At 48.2% G+C, this 18,086-nt stretch overlaps 1 protein-coding gene across 1 annotated transcript; it reads left to right on the top strand.

The window, feature by feature from the left end:
• Positions 1 to 588: 588 nt before the first annotated feature.
• On the top strand, positions 589 to 4,637 carry LOC143963469 (integrase/recombinase xerD homolog). The gene is made up of 2 exons (XM_077473104.1): positions 589 to 848; positions 3,571 to 4,637. Exons 1-2 carry the CDS (start codon positions 599 to 601, stop codon positions 4,545 to 4,547), a joined length of 1,227 nt encoding a protein of 408 aa, XP_077329230.1. The 5' UTR covers positions 589 to 598; the 3' UTR covers positions 4,548 to 4,637.
• The last annotated feature ends 13,449 nt before the right edge of the window (positions 4,638 to 18,086 follow it).

Here is an 18,086-nt window from a genome sequence, read left to right as displayed (position 1 = left end):
GGTACGGCGGGTGGGTTTTTGTGCCACGAGGCGGGGAGGAATCCAGGTCGGGATGGAGGGTTTGGACGCTCTATTCGATCGGCTGCGGGCCGCAGCGGCATCACGTGGGACAGACTGGCTGCAGAGTCAGGTGGCGGCCATCACGGATTCGGCGGTGGGGGGGCCGGGAGCAGGGGGGGAGACTACTCCACGCGCTCGGCGGTCTCGGCCGCCGGAACGTTTTTCCCCTGGCCCCTCTACTAGAGCCCAGCGCCACCCTAGGAGCCCGGTGACGGACCCGCCGGCCCCCCCGGCAAAACGTTTGGGCACCTCAAGGCCAGGGGGGTCCGGGCGGAATCCTCCTCATTGGCGGGGCTCGGGGAGTCGGGCTGGAGGGTCGGAAGTGGCCAGCTCCCCGCCAGCGAGGGCAGTGCAGGAGGGGACGGCGGTCCCTCAAGGAAGCGTGGCGCCTTCGCCACATGGGGGGACTCAGCGGAGGAGGAGCAGTGTAACGCCTGTGCGCCAGCTACCAGACGCTGCGGGCAGGTCCGGACGGTCGGTTGGGAGAAGAGTGGCGGAGGATGAGCGGGGGAGGGCTGTCGGACCGGTGAGGAGACCGATGGCGGCGGCGGCCACGCGGAGCGGAGCCAGGGGGAGGACCGATGACGGCGAGCGGGCTACGACGAGCAGTGGTCGATCTGCGGCCGCTGGGGTGGAGCCGCCCAGTGGGCTGACGGCGCCTCTGCTACCCACGGCAGGTGAGCGATCCGAAGGTGAGCTGTCGGGCTCAGAGGAGGAGATCCGGGACGGCGTTGCGGCGGCTGGAGCATCCGGGGAGGCGGCTGACGGGAGCAGACCCAGGCAGCCAGGTAAGGCTTTCACTCTCTCTCCTATTACTGTTAATGCTGATTTGTGTGGGATTGATGGGGGAGATGTGCGGGTTTCTGGGGGTGGCGTTGTGCGGGACACAGTGGGCCCGTTGGGGACGGGCTGTAGGCCCGACGCCGGCGGGTCACAGGATCCACTACACTCCTTATTGGGGGGGCTGCAGGTGCTGCTTCAACGGTTTGCGGCCGGGGCCGCGGGGGTTCACCCGGGGGCGGCTCCGTGGGTTGGGGGCCCGGGGGGGCACTTGGGGCTGGGGTCACTGACACCGGGGGGCGGTTTGGGAAGTCCCGGGCTGAGTGGGGTGCTGGGGTCCCCAGGGGGACTGGAGGCCCCGGGGGGGACGGGTGCGCGGCAAGAAGCGCCGCGAGCAGTGGGAACTCCGCTGGAGGAAGGCTCCACGCCCGTTACAACGGCCCCGCCGGTGGTAGTGCCGGTGGCGGTATCGACGACGGGGGACGCTGCGGTAAGTACGGCTGGGGCAGAAAAGAAGGGGGAGGCAGCGGCGCCCAGGGTTGATGTGGTCAGGATAGCGGACGCTGCGAAGTGCGAGGTGTATGTGTGCTATGAAGGGCCACTGGGCGCGCATCTGAAGCAGGAAGTGCGGGATAAGATCGTCAAGGGTGAGTATGTGGAGATATTTTCCTTGCTTCCCCTCGAAAAGTTTAATTTGGATAGGGTGAAGCCGGACGACTCTAAGAAGGACGACGAGGAGAAGAGGCGGTATAGGCTTATACCGCGGACGTTCGCAAACTGGCTGCAGGCGTTCGCCATCATGGCCAGCGTGATAGGGGAAAAATCTCCGGAACACTGCTCGGCTCTCTTCTGCTACATGGACGCCATTGGGGAGGCACATAGGGTATACGGGGGCTCGGCGTGGCTGCGGTACGACGAGCAATTTAGGCAGAGGAGGGCGGTTCGGCCGGATATCAGGTGGGATCACAAGGATATCAGCCTGTGGATGCGGTTGATGTCGTCGGCACGGGCTCCGTCGCAGTTTTTTCAGGGGGGGGGCGGGGGTACCCCCGCCTCTGGACAGCAAGCCGGTAAGAAGTTTGGAGTGTGCTGGCAATTCAACGAAGGGTCTTGCAAGTTTGGCGGGTCCTGTCGTTTCCGGCATGAGTGTTCCGGCTGTGGCGGGAGCCACGCCCTGTCCCGGTGCTTCAAACGGGGTAAGCGCGGGGCTGACGCTGCATTTAAGAGGGACAACGCCGGTGAGGGTGGAAAGGATGCAACCTTTCCTAAATAGGTACCCGAATAGGGAGGCGGCGAGAGTGTTGGGGGAGGGGTTTTCTGTGGGTTTCAAAATTCCGTGTTCCATGGCTGGGGTGCCGCCGATGGCGCGGAACTTGCGTTCCGCGCTGTTGCATCCGGGGGGTAGTTTCCGCGAAATTGGCTAAGGAGGTTGCGCTGGGGAGGATGAGTGGCCCTTTCTTAGATCGCCCGTTGGCGGATCTGGTGGTGTCCCCGTTGGGGGTGGTGCCTAAGAAGGAACCCAACAAGTTTCGGCTTATTCACCACCTTTCGTTCCCGAGAGGCGGCTCCGTGAATGACGCGATTGACCCGGAGGCTTGCACGGTGTCCTATACTTCCTTTGACGCGGCGGTGGGTTGGGTGCGCCATTTTGGGAGGGGGGCGCTCATGGCCAAATCGGACATTGAGTCAGCCTTTCGGTTGCTGCCGGTGCATCCGGATTGTTTCCGTTTGCTGGGGTGCTGTTGGCGGGATCGTTTTTACGTGGATAGATGCCTGCCCATGGGATGCTCCATTTCCTGTGCCCTGTTTGAGCTTTTTAGCTCTTTCCTGGAATGGGTAGTGCGGGACTTATCCGGGTGGGGTTCAGTTATCCATTATTTGGATGACTTCCTGGTGGTGGGTCCTCCGGCTTCCAATGTGTGTGCGATCCTTTTGGCCACGTTGCAGCACGTTGCGGAGAAGTTCGGGGTCCCTCTAGCACCGGACAAGACGGAAGGGCCGGTGACGGTGTTGAGTTTTTTGGGCATCGAGCTGGATACGGTCGCCATGGAGTGCCGGCTACCGAGGGACAAGGTGGAGGGACTCCGGCTAGCGATTAGGGAGCTGCTGGGGGTGCGTAAAGTGCAGCTCCGGAGGCTGCAGTCGGTTTTGGGCAAGCTCAATTTCGCTTGCCGCATCATCCCCATGGGGAGGGTTTTTTGCCGACGGCTGTCGGCGGCCACGGCGGGAGTCTCAAGTCCGACTCACTTCGTGCGGTTGACGGGGGAACATAGGGAGGATTTGCGGGTCTGGCACACGTTTTTGGAGGACTACAATGGACGTTCCGTGTGGATGGATGGGCCGGTGAGTAATTTCGACCTGGAGCTGGTGACGGATGCGGCGGGGTCGACGGGCTATGGGGCGTATTTTCAGGGTCAGTGGAGTGCCACGGCCTGGCCACAGACTTGGGTTGAGGAAGGGTTGACTAAGAACCTGGTGCTGCTGGAACTGTTTCCGGTGGTAGTGGCATTGGAATTGTGGGGTGGGTCCTGCCGGGATCTGAAGATTCGGTTGAATTGTGACAATATGGGAGTCGTGCAGGTGGTTAATCGGATGTCGGGTTCTTCTCCTCCGGTGATTAGGTTGCTGCGTCATCTGGTGCTGCGGTGCCTGCAGATGAACATATTGTTGTATGCCGTGCACGTTCCGGGGGTGGATAATAACCTGGCCGATGCCTTGTCTCGCTTTCAGTGGCAGAGGTTTCGGGACTTGGCGCCGGGAGCGGCAGAAGAGGGGGTCCCCTGCCCGGAGCGGCTTTGGACCATTGCTTCGGGATCGCCGCGGGATGGATCAGGAGGTCGGTGAGCGAATCGACTTGGTCAGCATATAGTCGAGTTTGGGGTGAGTGGCTGGAATTTTTACGGCTGGCGGATGCCGAGCTGGGGGACGTGGGGGCGGACAGTGGTTTGTTAGTTTTGTACTTTGTGGTCAGACAGATGGAAGGGTTGGGGTCGGTTTCTGGGATTGAACGGAAGCTGGCGGCTCTGGCTTTCTGGTTTAAGTTGCGGGGCGAAATGGATGCGACAAAAGGTTTTTGGGTGCGTCAGGCGCTGAAGGGGTACCGGAAGGGTAATCAGAAGAAGGACGGGCGGAGGCCGGTGACTTTTGCGATTTTGGGCGTGATTAGCCGGCAGTTGGGGGGTCTGTGTACGTCAGGTTATGAAGCGCACCTGTTTCGTACGGCTTTTTCATTGGCCTTTTTCGGGGCCTTCCGGGTGGGTGAGTTGGTCAGCCCGGCAAAAACTGTTGGGGGGGGTTTGTTGGGACAGGATGTTACAGTGGGGGATGGTTACCTGTGTTTGAAACTACGCCGGTCTAAAACGGATCAGTCGGGTAAGGGGGTGGACGTTTGGTTATATGCATTGCCGGGTTCGGAGATCTGTCCGGTGGCGGCGGTGACGGAGTTCGTAAAAATGCGACCACAAGGGGAGGGCCCGCTGCTGGTGCATCGGGATGGGAGTTTTCTGTCCAAATTTCAATTTATTACGGTGTTTCGCAAATGTTTGAAGGCAGGGGGGTTTGACGGGGCGCAGTTTGCTTCGCACTCCTTCCGCATCGGGGCAGCCACAGAGGCTGCCAGATGCGGGTTGGACGAGACTGCGGTAAAACGGATAGGGCGATGGGAGTCCAAACGTTTTAGGTCCTATGTGCGGCCGCACTTGGTGTAGGCTGTTTCTTATGGGTCGGGGGGTGCTTCAGGCTGGTGTGATAGGGTGTTGATTTTTGTCTGTGTCTTTTCAGATGGAGGTTTACCACGCCTCGTCTGGATTCTCGGACATTCATATGTTTTTTGGGGGGCTCGGCGCGCAGATGTCAGACCGGAAGGAAGACAGCTGGGGATCCCACGTAGAGAGGCTTGCATCAGGTGGTTGGGTATCCCGGGGATGAAGTGGGGTAGGGTCATTCCTGAAGTTCACAGGTACGCTAGGCTTGATAGGCCCCCGGATGTACTGGTAATCCATGCTGGGGGGAATGATTTGGGGCTTAGGTCTACCCGGGATATCATAGCGGATGTGAAGTGCGATTTTTTGACACTTCGGAGGGATTTCCCTGACATGGTCATAGTCTGGTCGGACATTGTAGCACGTACGGCATGGCGGATGGCACGGTCTGTAGTCAGACTCAATAAGGCCAAAATAAAAGTTAACAAGGTGTTGGGGAGGTTTGTAACACGGAATGGGGGTTTAGTGGCGCGCCACATGGAGTTGGAGGTTAATGTTGGGATGTACCTTCGTGGGGATGGGGTCCATTTGACGGCAGTGGGCATTGATCTATGGGCGTTGGGATTGCAAGATGGGATTGAACGGGCCCTGCGGGTGTGGAGGTGCCCTTAAGGATAAGGGGGGTCATCCTTGCGGGCTGTGGCGGTGTCTCTTGGTCTTTGATGGGGCAAAAAAGGAAACAGATGATGGAAATGTGGGGGGGGAGCTCATAGGGATATGGCCCCTCCCCTTTTTTGGTGTATCACAGCGGAAGGGTAGGCTGGATACGGGATTTGGTGGCATTGCGGGTAGGTGGTTGTCTCCAGGCTTATAAACGGCCGGAGGCCTAGTATGGTTAAAAGGTGGTCCCGCAGTGTAATGGTAAAAGGTTATGTTTAAAAGGTGGAGCGTGGTACCGTCAAAGACCAACTGACTGGGAGTTCGTTAAAATTGCCGTTACCAAAAAGTGTTATATATATATATAGATATTTAATAAAGTTATTTAAGTTATTGGTTTGAAGAGTGTTAATAAAAGGCTGCTATGGCCAGTTATACTCCAAACTCCTGTGTGGCATGTTTATTGGGATAAGGGAAAATGTATAGAATAACGGTTATTGGGATTATATAAAGTAAAAGAAGGTTAATTACCTGGGGTAGAAAGTATGGAGAGGTATGTCCCTAATGCATTGGTCAAGAGAGGCACGGAACTAAGCCAGAGGCTGGGAGGAGGGCCGGACATGACGAAGGCTGAGGGGAAGAGCGGAAAGGGTTAAGGTAAGGAGGTGAGGTAATGGGGTGGGGCCGGAGAAAAAGAATGGAAGGGGGGCGGAGTGTTATTTAAAGGAAGGGGAGGAGCTGACACGGCAGCGCGGCGCAGAAGAGAAAAAGAGTTGCCCACCCACCCGTCCCATAATTTAAAAAAAAAAAAAAAAAAAAAAAAAAAAAAAAGTGATGAGGTGTCATTGGTGTTGTGGTCGTTCTGTTGTTTGTGTTTTCTTTCTTGCAGGTTCGGTGCTGAAGGTCGTCATAGCAGCTGTAGCGGCGGTGTCTCTTGGTCTTTGATGGGGCAAAAAAGGAAACAGATGATGGAAATGTGGGGGGGGAGCTCATAGGGATATGGCCCCTCCCCTTTTTTGGTGTATCACAGCGGAAGGGTAGGCTGGATACGGGATTTGGTGGCATTGCGGGTAGGTGGTTGTCTCCAGGCTTATAAACGGCCGGAGGCCTAGTATGGTTAAAAGGTGGTCCCGCAGTGTAATGGTAAAAGGTTATGTTTAAAAGGTGGAGCGTGGTACCGTCAAAGACCAACTGACTGGGAGTTCGTTAAAATTGCCGTTACCAAAAAGTGTTATATATATATATAGATATTTAATAAAGTTATTTAAGTTATTGGTTTGAAGAGTGTTAATAAAAGGCTGCTATGGCCAGTTATACTCCAAACTCCTGTGTGGCATGTTTATTGGGATAAGGGAAAATGTATAGAATAACGGTTATTGGGATTATATAAAGTAAAAGAAGGTTAATTACCTGGGGTAGAAAGTATGGAGAGGTATGTCCCTAATGCATTGGTCATGAGAGTCAATGGGTTTCTCCCAGAACAGGTGTCCATTACTACACATAGAGATAGATCAGTAATACTTACTATACTTTAATGGTTAATATTTACATTTTAAACAGTACAATGTTGTCAGAACCGGCATATTTAATTTTTATTGTAAATAGACATTAAAAAATGCAACTCTGTTATACTCATTTATAAATCCAATATAAAGTTATTGATGAATGTCTTAAGAAACCTTCCAGTGTTAACAGAATGTGTAATTTGACATATTATAAAATAAAGGTTTTACACTATATGTTAAAGTCTCATTATTTCACATAATAATTCTAGTGTATTCTAGTCTAATATAACTTTTACATATGAAGGTAACTTAGTTATATCTATTTATCTATGTATATATATTTATATATAAAATTATTATTTTTTAAACTTTTTAGGACATTTTCTAATATACTAATAATATACTAATACTAATATACATATCCTATACTGAAATACCATTTTTTCTCTAGCCACTGATCACGGGTGTAATGCTTTGCAGGCTCCTTGGGGGAAAAAAATAAAACACAATTTTTTTTCTTAAAGACATATGTTGATTTCTTATTTTTTTCCCAAAAGGTGAACTTACCCTTTACCCTAATAAGTGGGTCACAAGTGCTTTATCAACATCTTTTTAATAGAAAAAAAAAACAAGCTTTATAAAACAAAAAATTGCAGAAAAAAAAAAAGAAATGCCACCCCTTGTATGATAAATTGAGAAAAAAATGTCCTTAAAGTGATTGTAAAAGTGATGTTTATAACAAATATGTTATACTTACCTGCTCTGCGCAGTTGGCTTTGCACAGAGCAGCCCGGATCCTCCTCTTCTCGGGTCCCTATTCTGTGCTCCTGGCCCCTCCCTCCTGTTGAGTGCCCCCACAGTAAGCAGCTTGCTATGGGGAAACTGAAGCCCAGAGCCATGGTTGGGCCTTGCCCCCTCTCACTCTTAAATGGCTAACTGACTTTTATTGACAGCAGCGGGAGCCAATGACGCCACTGATGTGTCTAAGCCAATCAGGAGGGAGAGTCCCGGACAACTGAGGCACTTGTAGACATCGCTGGACACAGATGGAGATCAGGTAAGTAGTAGGGGCACTGAGGGGGCTGCTGCACACACATAAAAAACCTTCTGACATTACAACCTCAATAAGGGTATATTAACATCAGATGTGGTGGGACTGTGTTGGGCGGCTATTCCAGTGCAGTCCCACCTTATGGACAAAGCAACATTCTTTGTCTCCTATTTGCCCAGTTTTACAGCACTGTATTTTGGTGGTGTGGGCAATGAAAAGGGTTCGGCATGTATTACCTCTTATCAATGCAATACGATGAGAGGCAATCCACTGCTTTGCACTGCTTCACCAGCGATTGAACTTTGTGAGTTGTCTTTGTAACATCTCAATAAAGTTTGTATATAAAAAAAAGGAAACAGCGTAATCCACCAAACACAGCTCTTCATCACTGTGCTGAGCTCAGCCGGATCGCACTGCACTCCAGCTGCTGCACTGTAATGCAGAGGTTGGTGTGAACCAGCCCCAAGAGTCCATATTATTATGATGTTCTATATATATATGAACACTTTCCTCACCTGCAGCACCTCTATGAAAGAATGACCTTGGGTACATCCCGCTGGTCAATTCATGTAATAAAGAAGAGAAGGATAGGGTCCCACTAATTAGGTGTACAGTTGTAGATTTTATTAAAAATGGATAGTAAAAAAAGCACTATATGCACTGACTGAAGAAGAAGAAATGGAAAGCATATGAAGAAGCCTCTGTGGTGTCCATCCCTCCAGTCTGGATTGCTGCCGGCATCTGATGTAATGGAGACAGATCAGCTTCAGCAGGGCTTGACAGGTAAGTGCACGGGACACAAGCACTGAAGATGGATCGTTCTCTTGCAACTCAATGGCAAAGCTCATTGAGGAAACAGCCGGAGGTCTGGAACTCAGGAGGATGATATCACACACTGCAGGAAATTGAGGGCGTCTGGTAATGCATTTCAGGGTGAGACTTTGTGCATTGGTGTGCAGTCATGTTGGAGGATTAGGAAGAGGCCATCCCCAAACTGTTCCCACAAAGTTGGGAGCATGACATTTTCCAAAATGTCTTGGCATGCTGATGCCTTAAGAGTTCCCTTCACTGGAACTAAGGGGCCAAGCACAACCCCTAAAAACAACCATAACCCCCTCCAACAAATGATTTGGACCAGTGCACAAAGCAAGGTCCAAAAAGACATGGATGAGCGAGTTTGGGGTGGAGGAACATGACTGGTCTGCACAGAGTCCTGACCTCAAGCCAACAAAACACTTTTGGGATGAATTATAGCAGAGACTGTGAGTCAGGCCTTCTCATCCAACATCACTGCCTGACCTCACATATGTGCTTCTGAAAGAATGGTCAAACATTCAAATGCACACACTCCTAAACAGGGCCGCTGATAGGCCAGTACAACTGGCCCTGTTGTACCAGGCCTGGCCAGCAGGGGGGGCCCGGGAAACCTGTCCACAGAACTAATTAACCACTTCAGGACCGCCGTATTGCCATTGTACGTCAGCACAATGGCACAGGCAGGCAGAATCACGTACATCTACGTGATTGCCTTCCAGCGGGTGGGGGGTCCCATCGGACCCCCTCCCGCTGGATACGGCGGTCCGATTCGGTCCAGGAGCGCTCCGTGATGAGGGGATGGCCGTTCGTTTTCGGCCACCCCCTCTGGATCGCTCCTGGCCAATGAGAAGCTTCCTCCCCTGTGTATTGTTTACACAGGAAGGAGGAAGTGATGTCATTCTCCTCGGGGCGGTCTTTTTGACCGGACTACGAGGAGAAGAGTAAAAGTAAGTCTGCACGAACACTACACTGACATGTAGGTACACACAGGCACACAAACCCCCCCCGATCCCCCCCCCCGATCGCCCCCCGATCCCCCCCCGCCCCCCCTCCCCCCCCAGTCACAGTGTCACTGATTGCATTGATCATTTCTTTACTGATCAATGCATTCAGTGTCAGTTGTGACAGTAAAAACTGTCAGGACAGTTAGTGTTAGGTCCAGGGTAGCCCCCTATCACCCCCCAATAAAGATTTAACCCCCTGATTGCCCCTAGAGTTAACCCTTTCACCCCCTTTTGCCAGTGTCACTAAGCGATCATTTTTCTGATCGCTGCATGTGTCGCTAGTGTCGCTAGGTAGCTAGTTATTTTTTTAGGTTCACCGCCAGGTTTTTATATCGCTAGGTACCCCGATATACTACCCAATAATGTTTTTAACCCCCTGATTGCCGCTAGTTAACCCTTTCACCCCCTTTTGCCAGTGTCACTAAGCGATCGTTTTTCTGATCGCTGCATTAGTGTCGCTACAGTCGCTAGGTAGCTAGTTATTTTTTTAGGTTCACCGCCAGGTTTTTATAGCGCTAGGTACCCCGATATACTACCCAATAATGTTTTTAACCCCCTGATTGCCGCTAGTTAACCCTTTCACCCCCTTTTGCCAGTGTCACTAAGCGATCATTTTTCTGATCGCTGCATGTGTCGCTAGGTAGCTAGTTATTTTTTTAGGTTCACCGCCAGGTTTTTATATCGCTAGGTACCCCGATATACTACCCAATAATGTTTTTAACCCCCTGATTGCCGCTAGTTAACCCTTTCACCCCCTTTTGCCAGTGTCACTAAGCGATCGTTTTTCTGATCGCTGCATTAGTGTCGCTACAGTCGCTAGGTAGCTAGTTATTTTTTTAGGTTCACCGCCAGGTTTTTATAGCGCTAGGTACCCCGATATACTACCCAATAATGGTTTTAACCCCCTGATTTCCGCTAGTTAACCCTTTCACCCCCTTTTGCCAGTGTCACTAAGCGATAATTTTTCTGAACGCTGCATCAGTGTCGCTAGTGTCGCTAGGTAGCTAGTTAACTAGGCTCCCAAAAAGTCCCCCACATGTGGTATCCCCGTACTCGGGAGAAGCAGCAGAATTTATTTTGGGGTGTAATTTGACTTCTGCCCATAGCATGTGTGAGCAATATATCATTTAGTGACAACTTTGTGCAAAAAAAAAAAAGTTTGTAATATTCCCGCAACTTTTGGCAAAATATAAAATATTCCATGGACTCAACATGCCTCTCAGTAAATAGCTTGGGGTGTCTACTTTCCAAAATGGGGTCATTTGGGGGGGTTTTGTGCTATTTTGGCATTTTATGGCCTTCGAAACTGTGATAGGTAGTGAGGAGTTAAATCAAAAATTTGCACCCTTAGAAATCCTGAAGGTGGTGATTGGTTTTCGGGGTGCCGTGCGCGACTAGACTCCCAAAAAGTCCCACACATGTGGTATCCCCGTACTCGGGAGAAGCAGCAGAATGTATTTTGGGGTGTCATTTCACATATAACCATGGCATGTGTGAGCAATATATCATTTAGTGACAACTTTTTGTAAAAAAAAATTTTTTTTTTTTTTTTTGTCATTATTCAATCCCTTAGGACAAAAAAAATAAATATTCAATGGGCTCAACATACCCATCAGCAATTTCCTTGGGGTGTCTACTTTCCAAAATGGGGTCATTTGGGGGGGATTTGTACTGCCCTGCCATTTTAGCACCTCAAGAAATGAGATCGGCAGTCATAAATTAAAAGCTGTGTAAATTTCAGAAAATGTACTCTAGTTTGTAGACGCTATAACTTTTGCGCAAACCAAAAAATATACGCTTATTGACATTTTTTTTACTAAAGACATGTGGCTGAATAAATTTTGCCCTCAATGTATGACTAAAATTTAGTTTATTCGATTTTTCTTATAACAAAAAGAAGAAAATATCTTTTTTTTTCAAAATTTTCGCTCTTTTTTCATTTATATCGCAAAAAAAAAAAATCGCAGAGGCAATCAAATACCATCAAAAGAAAGCTCTATTTGTGGGAAGAAAAGGACGCAAATTTCGTTTGGGTGCAATATTGCATGACCGCGCAATTACCAGTTAAAGCAGCGCAGTGCGAAATTGCAAAAAGACCTCTGGTCCTTAAGGTGTTTATTGGTCCGGAACTGAAGTGGTTAATATGAAAAAAAAAAAAATCCTCCAGCCACCATGACCAAACATCTGTCTGCTTCACCCTCCCCTTCCCCCGTTACTTTTTGAGTTTTTAATTTTTTTTATTTTGAGCTCAGTATCTGCAGGTGGCGACAGGGGGAGGGACTATTTTTTCTATTACGGGCGCGGAACAATGTCTCTTCCGCGCCCGCTCCTCATGCTGGCTTAAGTCCCGGCCAGCATGTCGTTTCCTGGCGCCACGGAGTGATTCCTCTCCCTCTGCTCTGAAGCAGTGAAGCGAGCGGGGCCGCCAGTGGCAGAAGAAAAAAAGAAGCAGCTGGCATGACTGGAGTAGTTTATGGACACCAGCACTCTAGGCAGCAGCAGGATCAGGGAAAAAGGGACTCCTGGGGCCAGGTGTGTGGATTCGAGATCTACTAATACTACTGCAGCATATATATATATATATATATATATATATATATATATATATGTATGTATGTATGTATATGTGGATATATATATGTATATATATGTATGTATATATGTATATATATATATATATATATATATATATATATATACAGTGGTGTGAAAAAGTGTTTGCCCCCTTCCTCATTTCCTGTTCCTTTGCATGTTTGTCACACTTAAGTGTTTCGGAACATCAAACCAATTTAAACAATAGTCAAGGACAACACAAGTAATCACAAAATGCAATTTGTAAATGAAGGTGTTTATTATTAAAGGTGAAAAAAAATCCAAACCATCATGGCCCTGTGTGAAAAAGTGATTGCCCCCTAAACCTAATAACTGGTTGGGCCACCCTTAGCAGCAACAACTGCAACCAAGCGTTTGCGATAACGTGCAATGAGGCTTTTACAGCGTCCTGGAGGAATTTTGGCCCACTCATCTTTGCAGAATTGTCCTAATTCAGTTACATTAGAGGGTTTTCGAGCATGAACGGCCTTTTTAAGGTCATACCACAACATCTCAATAGGATTCAGGTCAGGACTTTGGCTAGGCCACTCCAAAGTCTTCATTTTGTTTTTCTTCAGCCATTCGGTGGTGGACTTGCTGGTGTGTTTAGGATCATTGTCCTGCTGCAGAACCCAAGTTCATTTCAGCTTGAGTACACGAACAGATGGTCGGACATTCTCCTTCAGGATCTCTTGGTAGACAGCAGAATTCATAGTTCCTTTTATCACGGCAAGTCTTCCAGGTCCTGAAGCAGCAAAACAGCCCCAGACCATCACACTACCACCACCATATTTTACTGTTGGTATAATGTTCTTTTTCTGAAATGCAGTGTTCCTTCTACGCCAGATATACTTGGACACACACCTTCCAAAGAGTTCCACTTTTGTCTCATCGGTCCACAGAATGTTGTCCCAAAAGTCTTGGGGATCATCAAGATGTGTTGTGGAGAAATTGAGACGAGCTTTGATGTTCTTTTTGCTCAGCAGTAGTTTTCTCCTTGGCACTCTGCCATGCAGGCCATTTTTGCCCAGTCTTTTCCTGATGGTGGAGGCATGAACGCTGACCTTAACTGAGGCAAGTGAGGCCTGCAGTTCCTTGGACGTTGTTGTGGGGTCTTTTGTGACCTCTTGGATGAGTCGTCGCTGCGCTCTTGGGGTAATTTTGGGCGGCCGGCCACTCCTGGGAAGGTTCACCACTGTTCCATGTCTTCGCCATTTGTGGATAATGGCTCTCACTGTAGTTCGCTGGATTCCCAAAGCATTGGAAATGGCTTTATAACCCTTTCCAGACTGATAGATCTCAATTACTTTCTTTCTCAATTGTTCCTGAATTTCTTTGGGTCTCGGCATGACGTGTAGCTTTTAAGGATCTTCTGGTGGACCTTACTGTGTCAAGCAGCTCCTATTTAAGTGATGCCTTGATTGTGAACAGGTGTGGCAATAATCAGGCCTGGGTGTGGCTAGAGAAATTGAACTCAGGTGTGGACAACCACAGTTATAGTATGTTTTAACAAGGGGGGCAATCACTTTTTCACACAGGGCCATGATGGTTTGGATTTTTTTTCACCTTTAATAATAAACACCTTCATTTCCAAATTGCATTTTGTGTTTACTTGTGTTGTCCTTGACTATTGTTTAAATTGGTTTGATGTTCCGAAACACTTAAGTGTGACAAACATGCAAAGGAACAGGAAATGAGGAAGGGGGCAAACACTTTTTCACACCACTGTATATGTATATATATAATTTTTTGGTACTTTTTGTTTTTTTTTTAAAGTAAAAACCGCAGAGGTGACCAAATACCACCACAAGAAAATAAATATCACTTGTAGACAAGCCTGCACTTTTTTTCAAGGCGAGGTCTGGGGAGGTGCCAAGGATGGGGCTAAAGGAGGGACCAGGGGCAGGGCCAAGCGTGGAACTGAAGGGGGCCCCGTCAGGTAGGCTGTACGGGGCCCCATGATTTCTATCAGCGGCCCTGCTCCTAAACCATGTGGATAGCCTTCCCAGAAGAGTTGAAGCTGTTATAGATGCAAAGGGTGGGCCAACTCTCTATTGAACCCTACAGACTAAGACTAGGATCTAAGATCTATGCTTGGGCTGTGTTTGGATTTGAGAAGGTGGGGTGTGGATTTGCTGTGTCAATATGTGTGGATATGGAGAGAGGTGAGGGAGGTTGGGTTTGCTTTGTGTGTGGATTTGGGGGGAAGGTGAGGAAGGGTGGGTTTGCTGTGTGTCTGACTTTGGGCTATAGGCCACAAAGTATTTCTACTGTCTGATAGAGCATTTTTGCACTATTAAAGAAAATGGAGGGCAGGGAAGTGTTGTGTACGCCTACTCTGTGGAACGGTGAAGCCAGGACTTCATTAAATTTGTACGTATCACTGGCCAACTGAATGCGGCGTCTGAGCGACCAATGGCTCAGACATTAAGCTTTGGATTATCTGGGCCATCAGATGTGCACACATGAGAAAAAAGACAGAATATGAGAAAAGGATTGCACAGAACCCTTCATCAGAGCTTGGAGGAGAAGTTGAGATTTTCCCTCAGAAGAACTAGAAGAATCTTCTCTGCACAAGCAAGGAAGACGTTGATACTCTTCGAAAGGTAGGACATTTCCATATCTGTACTTGGGTTGTGTTTGGATTTGAGAAGGTGGGGTGTGGATTTTCCTTGTGAATGTGTGGGAGGTGAGGGAGGTTGGGTTTTCTGTGTGTGGATTTGGGGAGAAGGTGAGGATGGGTGGGTTTGCTGTGTGTCTGACTAGGCTATAGGCCACAAAGTATTTCTCCTGTCTGATAGCGCATTTTGCACTATAGAATAAAATGGAGGACAGGGAAGTGTTGTGTACCCATACTCTGTGGAACGGTGAAGCCAGCACTTCGTTCAAATTGTGCGTATCACTGGCCAGCTGAATGTGGCGGCTGAGCGACCAATATCTCATATATTAGGATGTGAATTATTGCAGCCATCAGATTTGCACACATGAGCAAAAAGACAGAATATGGAAATAGGGTTGCACAGAACCCTTCACCAGTGCCTGGAGTAGAAGTTGAGATTTTCCCTCAGAAGAGCTAGAAGAATTTTTCTCTGCACAAGGAAGGAAGACATTGATCCTCTTCGAAAGGTAGGATATTTCCAGATCTATGTTTGGGTTGTGTTTTGATATGAAAAGGTGGGGTGTGGATTTTCCTTGTCAATGTGTGTGGTTTTGGGGAGAGGAGGTGAGGGAGGTTGGGTTTTCTGTGTGTGTGGATTTGGGGGGAAGGTTAGGAAGCGTGGGTTTGCTTTGTGTCTGTCTTTGGGCTATAGGCCACAAAGTATTTCTCCTGTCTGATAGCACATTTTTGCGCTATAAAAGAAAGTGGATAACAGAGAAATATTGTTTACCCCTACTCTGTGGAGGGGTGAAGGCAGCACTTCATTAAAATTGTGCGTGTCATTGGCCAGCTGAATGTGGTGGCTGAGCAACCAATGGCTCAGACATTAAGCTTTGGATTATTGGGGCCATCAGATGTGCACACACGATTAAAAGACAGAACATGAGAAAAGTGTTGCACAGACCCCTTCATCAGAGCATGGAGGAAAAGTTGAGATTTTCCCTCAGAAGAGGTAGAAGAATCTTCTCTGCACAAGCAAGGAAGACGTTGATCCTCTTCGAAAGGTATGATATTTCTAAATTAATACTTGGGTTGTGTTTGGATTTGAGAAGGTGGGGTGTGGATTTGCTGTGTCAATGTGTGATGATTTGGGGAGGAGAGGTGAGGGAGGTTGGGTATGCTTTGTGTGTGGATTTGGGGGGAAGGTGAGGAAGGGTGGGATTGCTGTGTGTCTGACTTTGAGCTATAGGCCACAAAGTATTTCTCCTGTCTGATAGCGCATTTTTGCGCTATAAAAGCAAATGGAGGACAGGGAAGAGTTGTGTACCCCTATTCTGCGGAAGGGTGAAGCCAGCACTTCATTAAAATTGTGCTTATCATTTGCGGGAGGATGCCCCTGTGCTTGAGCATATATATATTTTAGGCATAGATTGCGTTAAAAAATGTTTTATTTTTTACTACTTTATTTTTTATTTGCTTTGCAGTTATGGTATGTCTTACTGTTATACTGTAATGTTACTTTGTTTTATTGTTGACCATCATTTGCTTAGCAGGTACGCCATTCAGTTGCAGAGTGGATTTATTTAACTAGACAGCAACAGCGTTTGCTCCCACGATACATAAAGCCGTGACTCCAGTGCTGTTGGAGGTGATTTCACCACCATAGTTTAAAAAAAGAACATATATGCCAAAGCATGGGGGTAGCAGGAGTGTAGGAGTGATTTGCTCCTAACTTTTGCGAATTTTCCAAAGGCATTGCAAGGCTGACAGTTACAAGCATGACTCCCATAGACGGAGGCATGATGGGACCTGTAGTTCCGCATCAGCTGGAGGGCCGCCAGTTTGAGTCCCCTGGATTACAGTCACAACAGGAAGTGGGTGGGACTTAGCATTCTCCAGCATTGGAGACAGAGAGAAAGCCTGGAAAGACAGTGTGACACACTAGTGCAGGGATCTAAGGGTTAAATCAGCCAGTGAGATTGTGATACAATTGCTCTCTGAAGAGTGTTTTAAACACACATCACTCTTCAGAGAGTACTGCACATGTGAAGGACCCCTTCAAAAATAAATGAAACTAAAACAGCTAGATCAGGTCTAGATCTAGATCGGTGTCATAATTAGACTTAGGGTCAAAGGTCAGGGTCAGCGAATTAAAAAAACAGAAAAAAAAAACAAAAAAACTTTTATTGTAATTTAGTATCAGACCCCTTTCCCACTGAGGTGCTTTTCAGGCACTTTTGCACTTAAAATAGCGCCTCAAAACTGTTTCCCATAGATTTTTATGGATGCTTTCACACTAGGGCGATGCGCTGGTGGGGCGGTGCAAAAAATCCTGCAAGCAGCATCTGTTGTGCATGTTTGGAGTGTTTTAAAAAGCACCTCAAAAACGCCCCTGTCCATTGAAATGAATGGGAAGCACTTCCAAAAGTGCTGCAAAATAGCTTTTTAGCTCACCACTAACGCCGCAAAAGCGCCCGACCCTTATCAGCAGTTTTTGACTGCCTCAGTATGAATTGGGTCTTAGTGTCAGTGATGGTGTGTTTCTACTTATCTGTACCTGAAAGCCCAATTTCTCCTGAAAAAAACAAGGTATAATTCACCTGGATACACAAAGTAGTTGCAATGAAATGTACAGTTTTACTAACACAGGTCACAGCTGCAAAACCATATTCAGGTATCAAGATTTGTTTTGCCTTCTTTATGAAGGGCTAAAAATAACTAGAGAGGAGGTTTTATATCAAAATCGACTTTATTTAAAAGGTCCCATCCAAAAATCCAAGAATCCAAGAATCCAAATATCCAAAAAAGTTACAGTCCAATTCTGCACTAATATCAGGCACAGGAAGGACAGACCGGGGCTCAGTGCTGGGGTCCTAGTAACAGGACCCTCACCAGGTACACCCTAGCAACTGTCACTCTGCAGTGGTGTAGCCAGAGAGGGAGGCGGTGTGCTGTGCTCTCTACAGAGTCTTTCTTTTACAGAAAGAAGAGAAATGGATGGAAAGAAGAGGATGGAGAAGACTCATCATCGTCAGCCAGACAAGCTGAAGAGGAAGATGAGCGAGGATGAGCCCCAGGAGGAGAGGAGGAAGAGAAGACACCGGGGAGCTGAACAATCGCTAAAGTCCAGAGGGACAAAGCATGGTAAGTTGTATACAGACATGTACACTTCACACTAGGAGCTTACACTCTATATACACTTCACACTAGGAGCTTACACTCTAATATATACCATGACAAGGTAGCCAGATACCTTACTACGCCAATCCATACATGTACACCCCTTTTATACCTTTTCTTATAAAAAATGACACCGACACC

This window comes from Lithobates pipiens, unplaced genomic scaffold, assembly GCF_037356315.1.
Source record: "Lithobates pipiens isolate NorthernLeopardFrog02 unplaced genomic scaffold, aLitPip1_a1.2 Scaffold_8, whole genome shotgun sequence".
NCBI classification, from domain to species: domain Eukaryota; kingdom Metazoa; phylum Chordata; class Amphibia; order Anura; family Ranidae; genus Lithobates; species Lithobates pipiens.
Note: the sequence above shows the minus strand (reverse complement) of the source record. Positions and strands in the feature narration are given on the sequence as shown.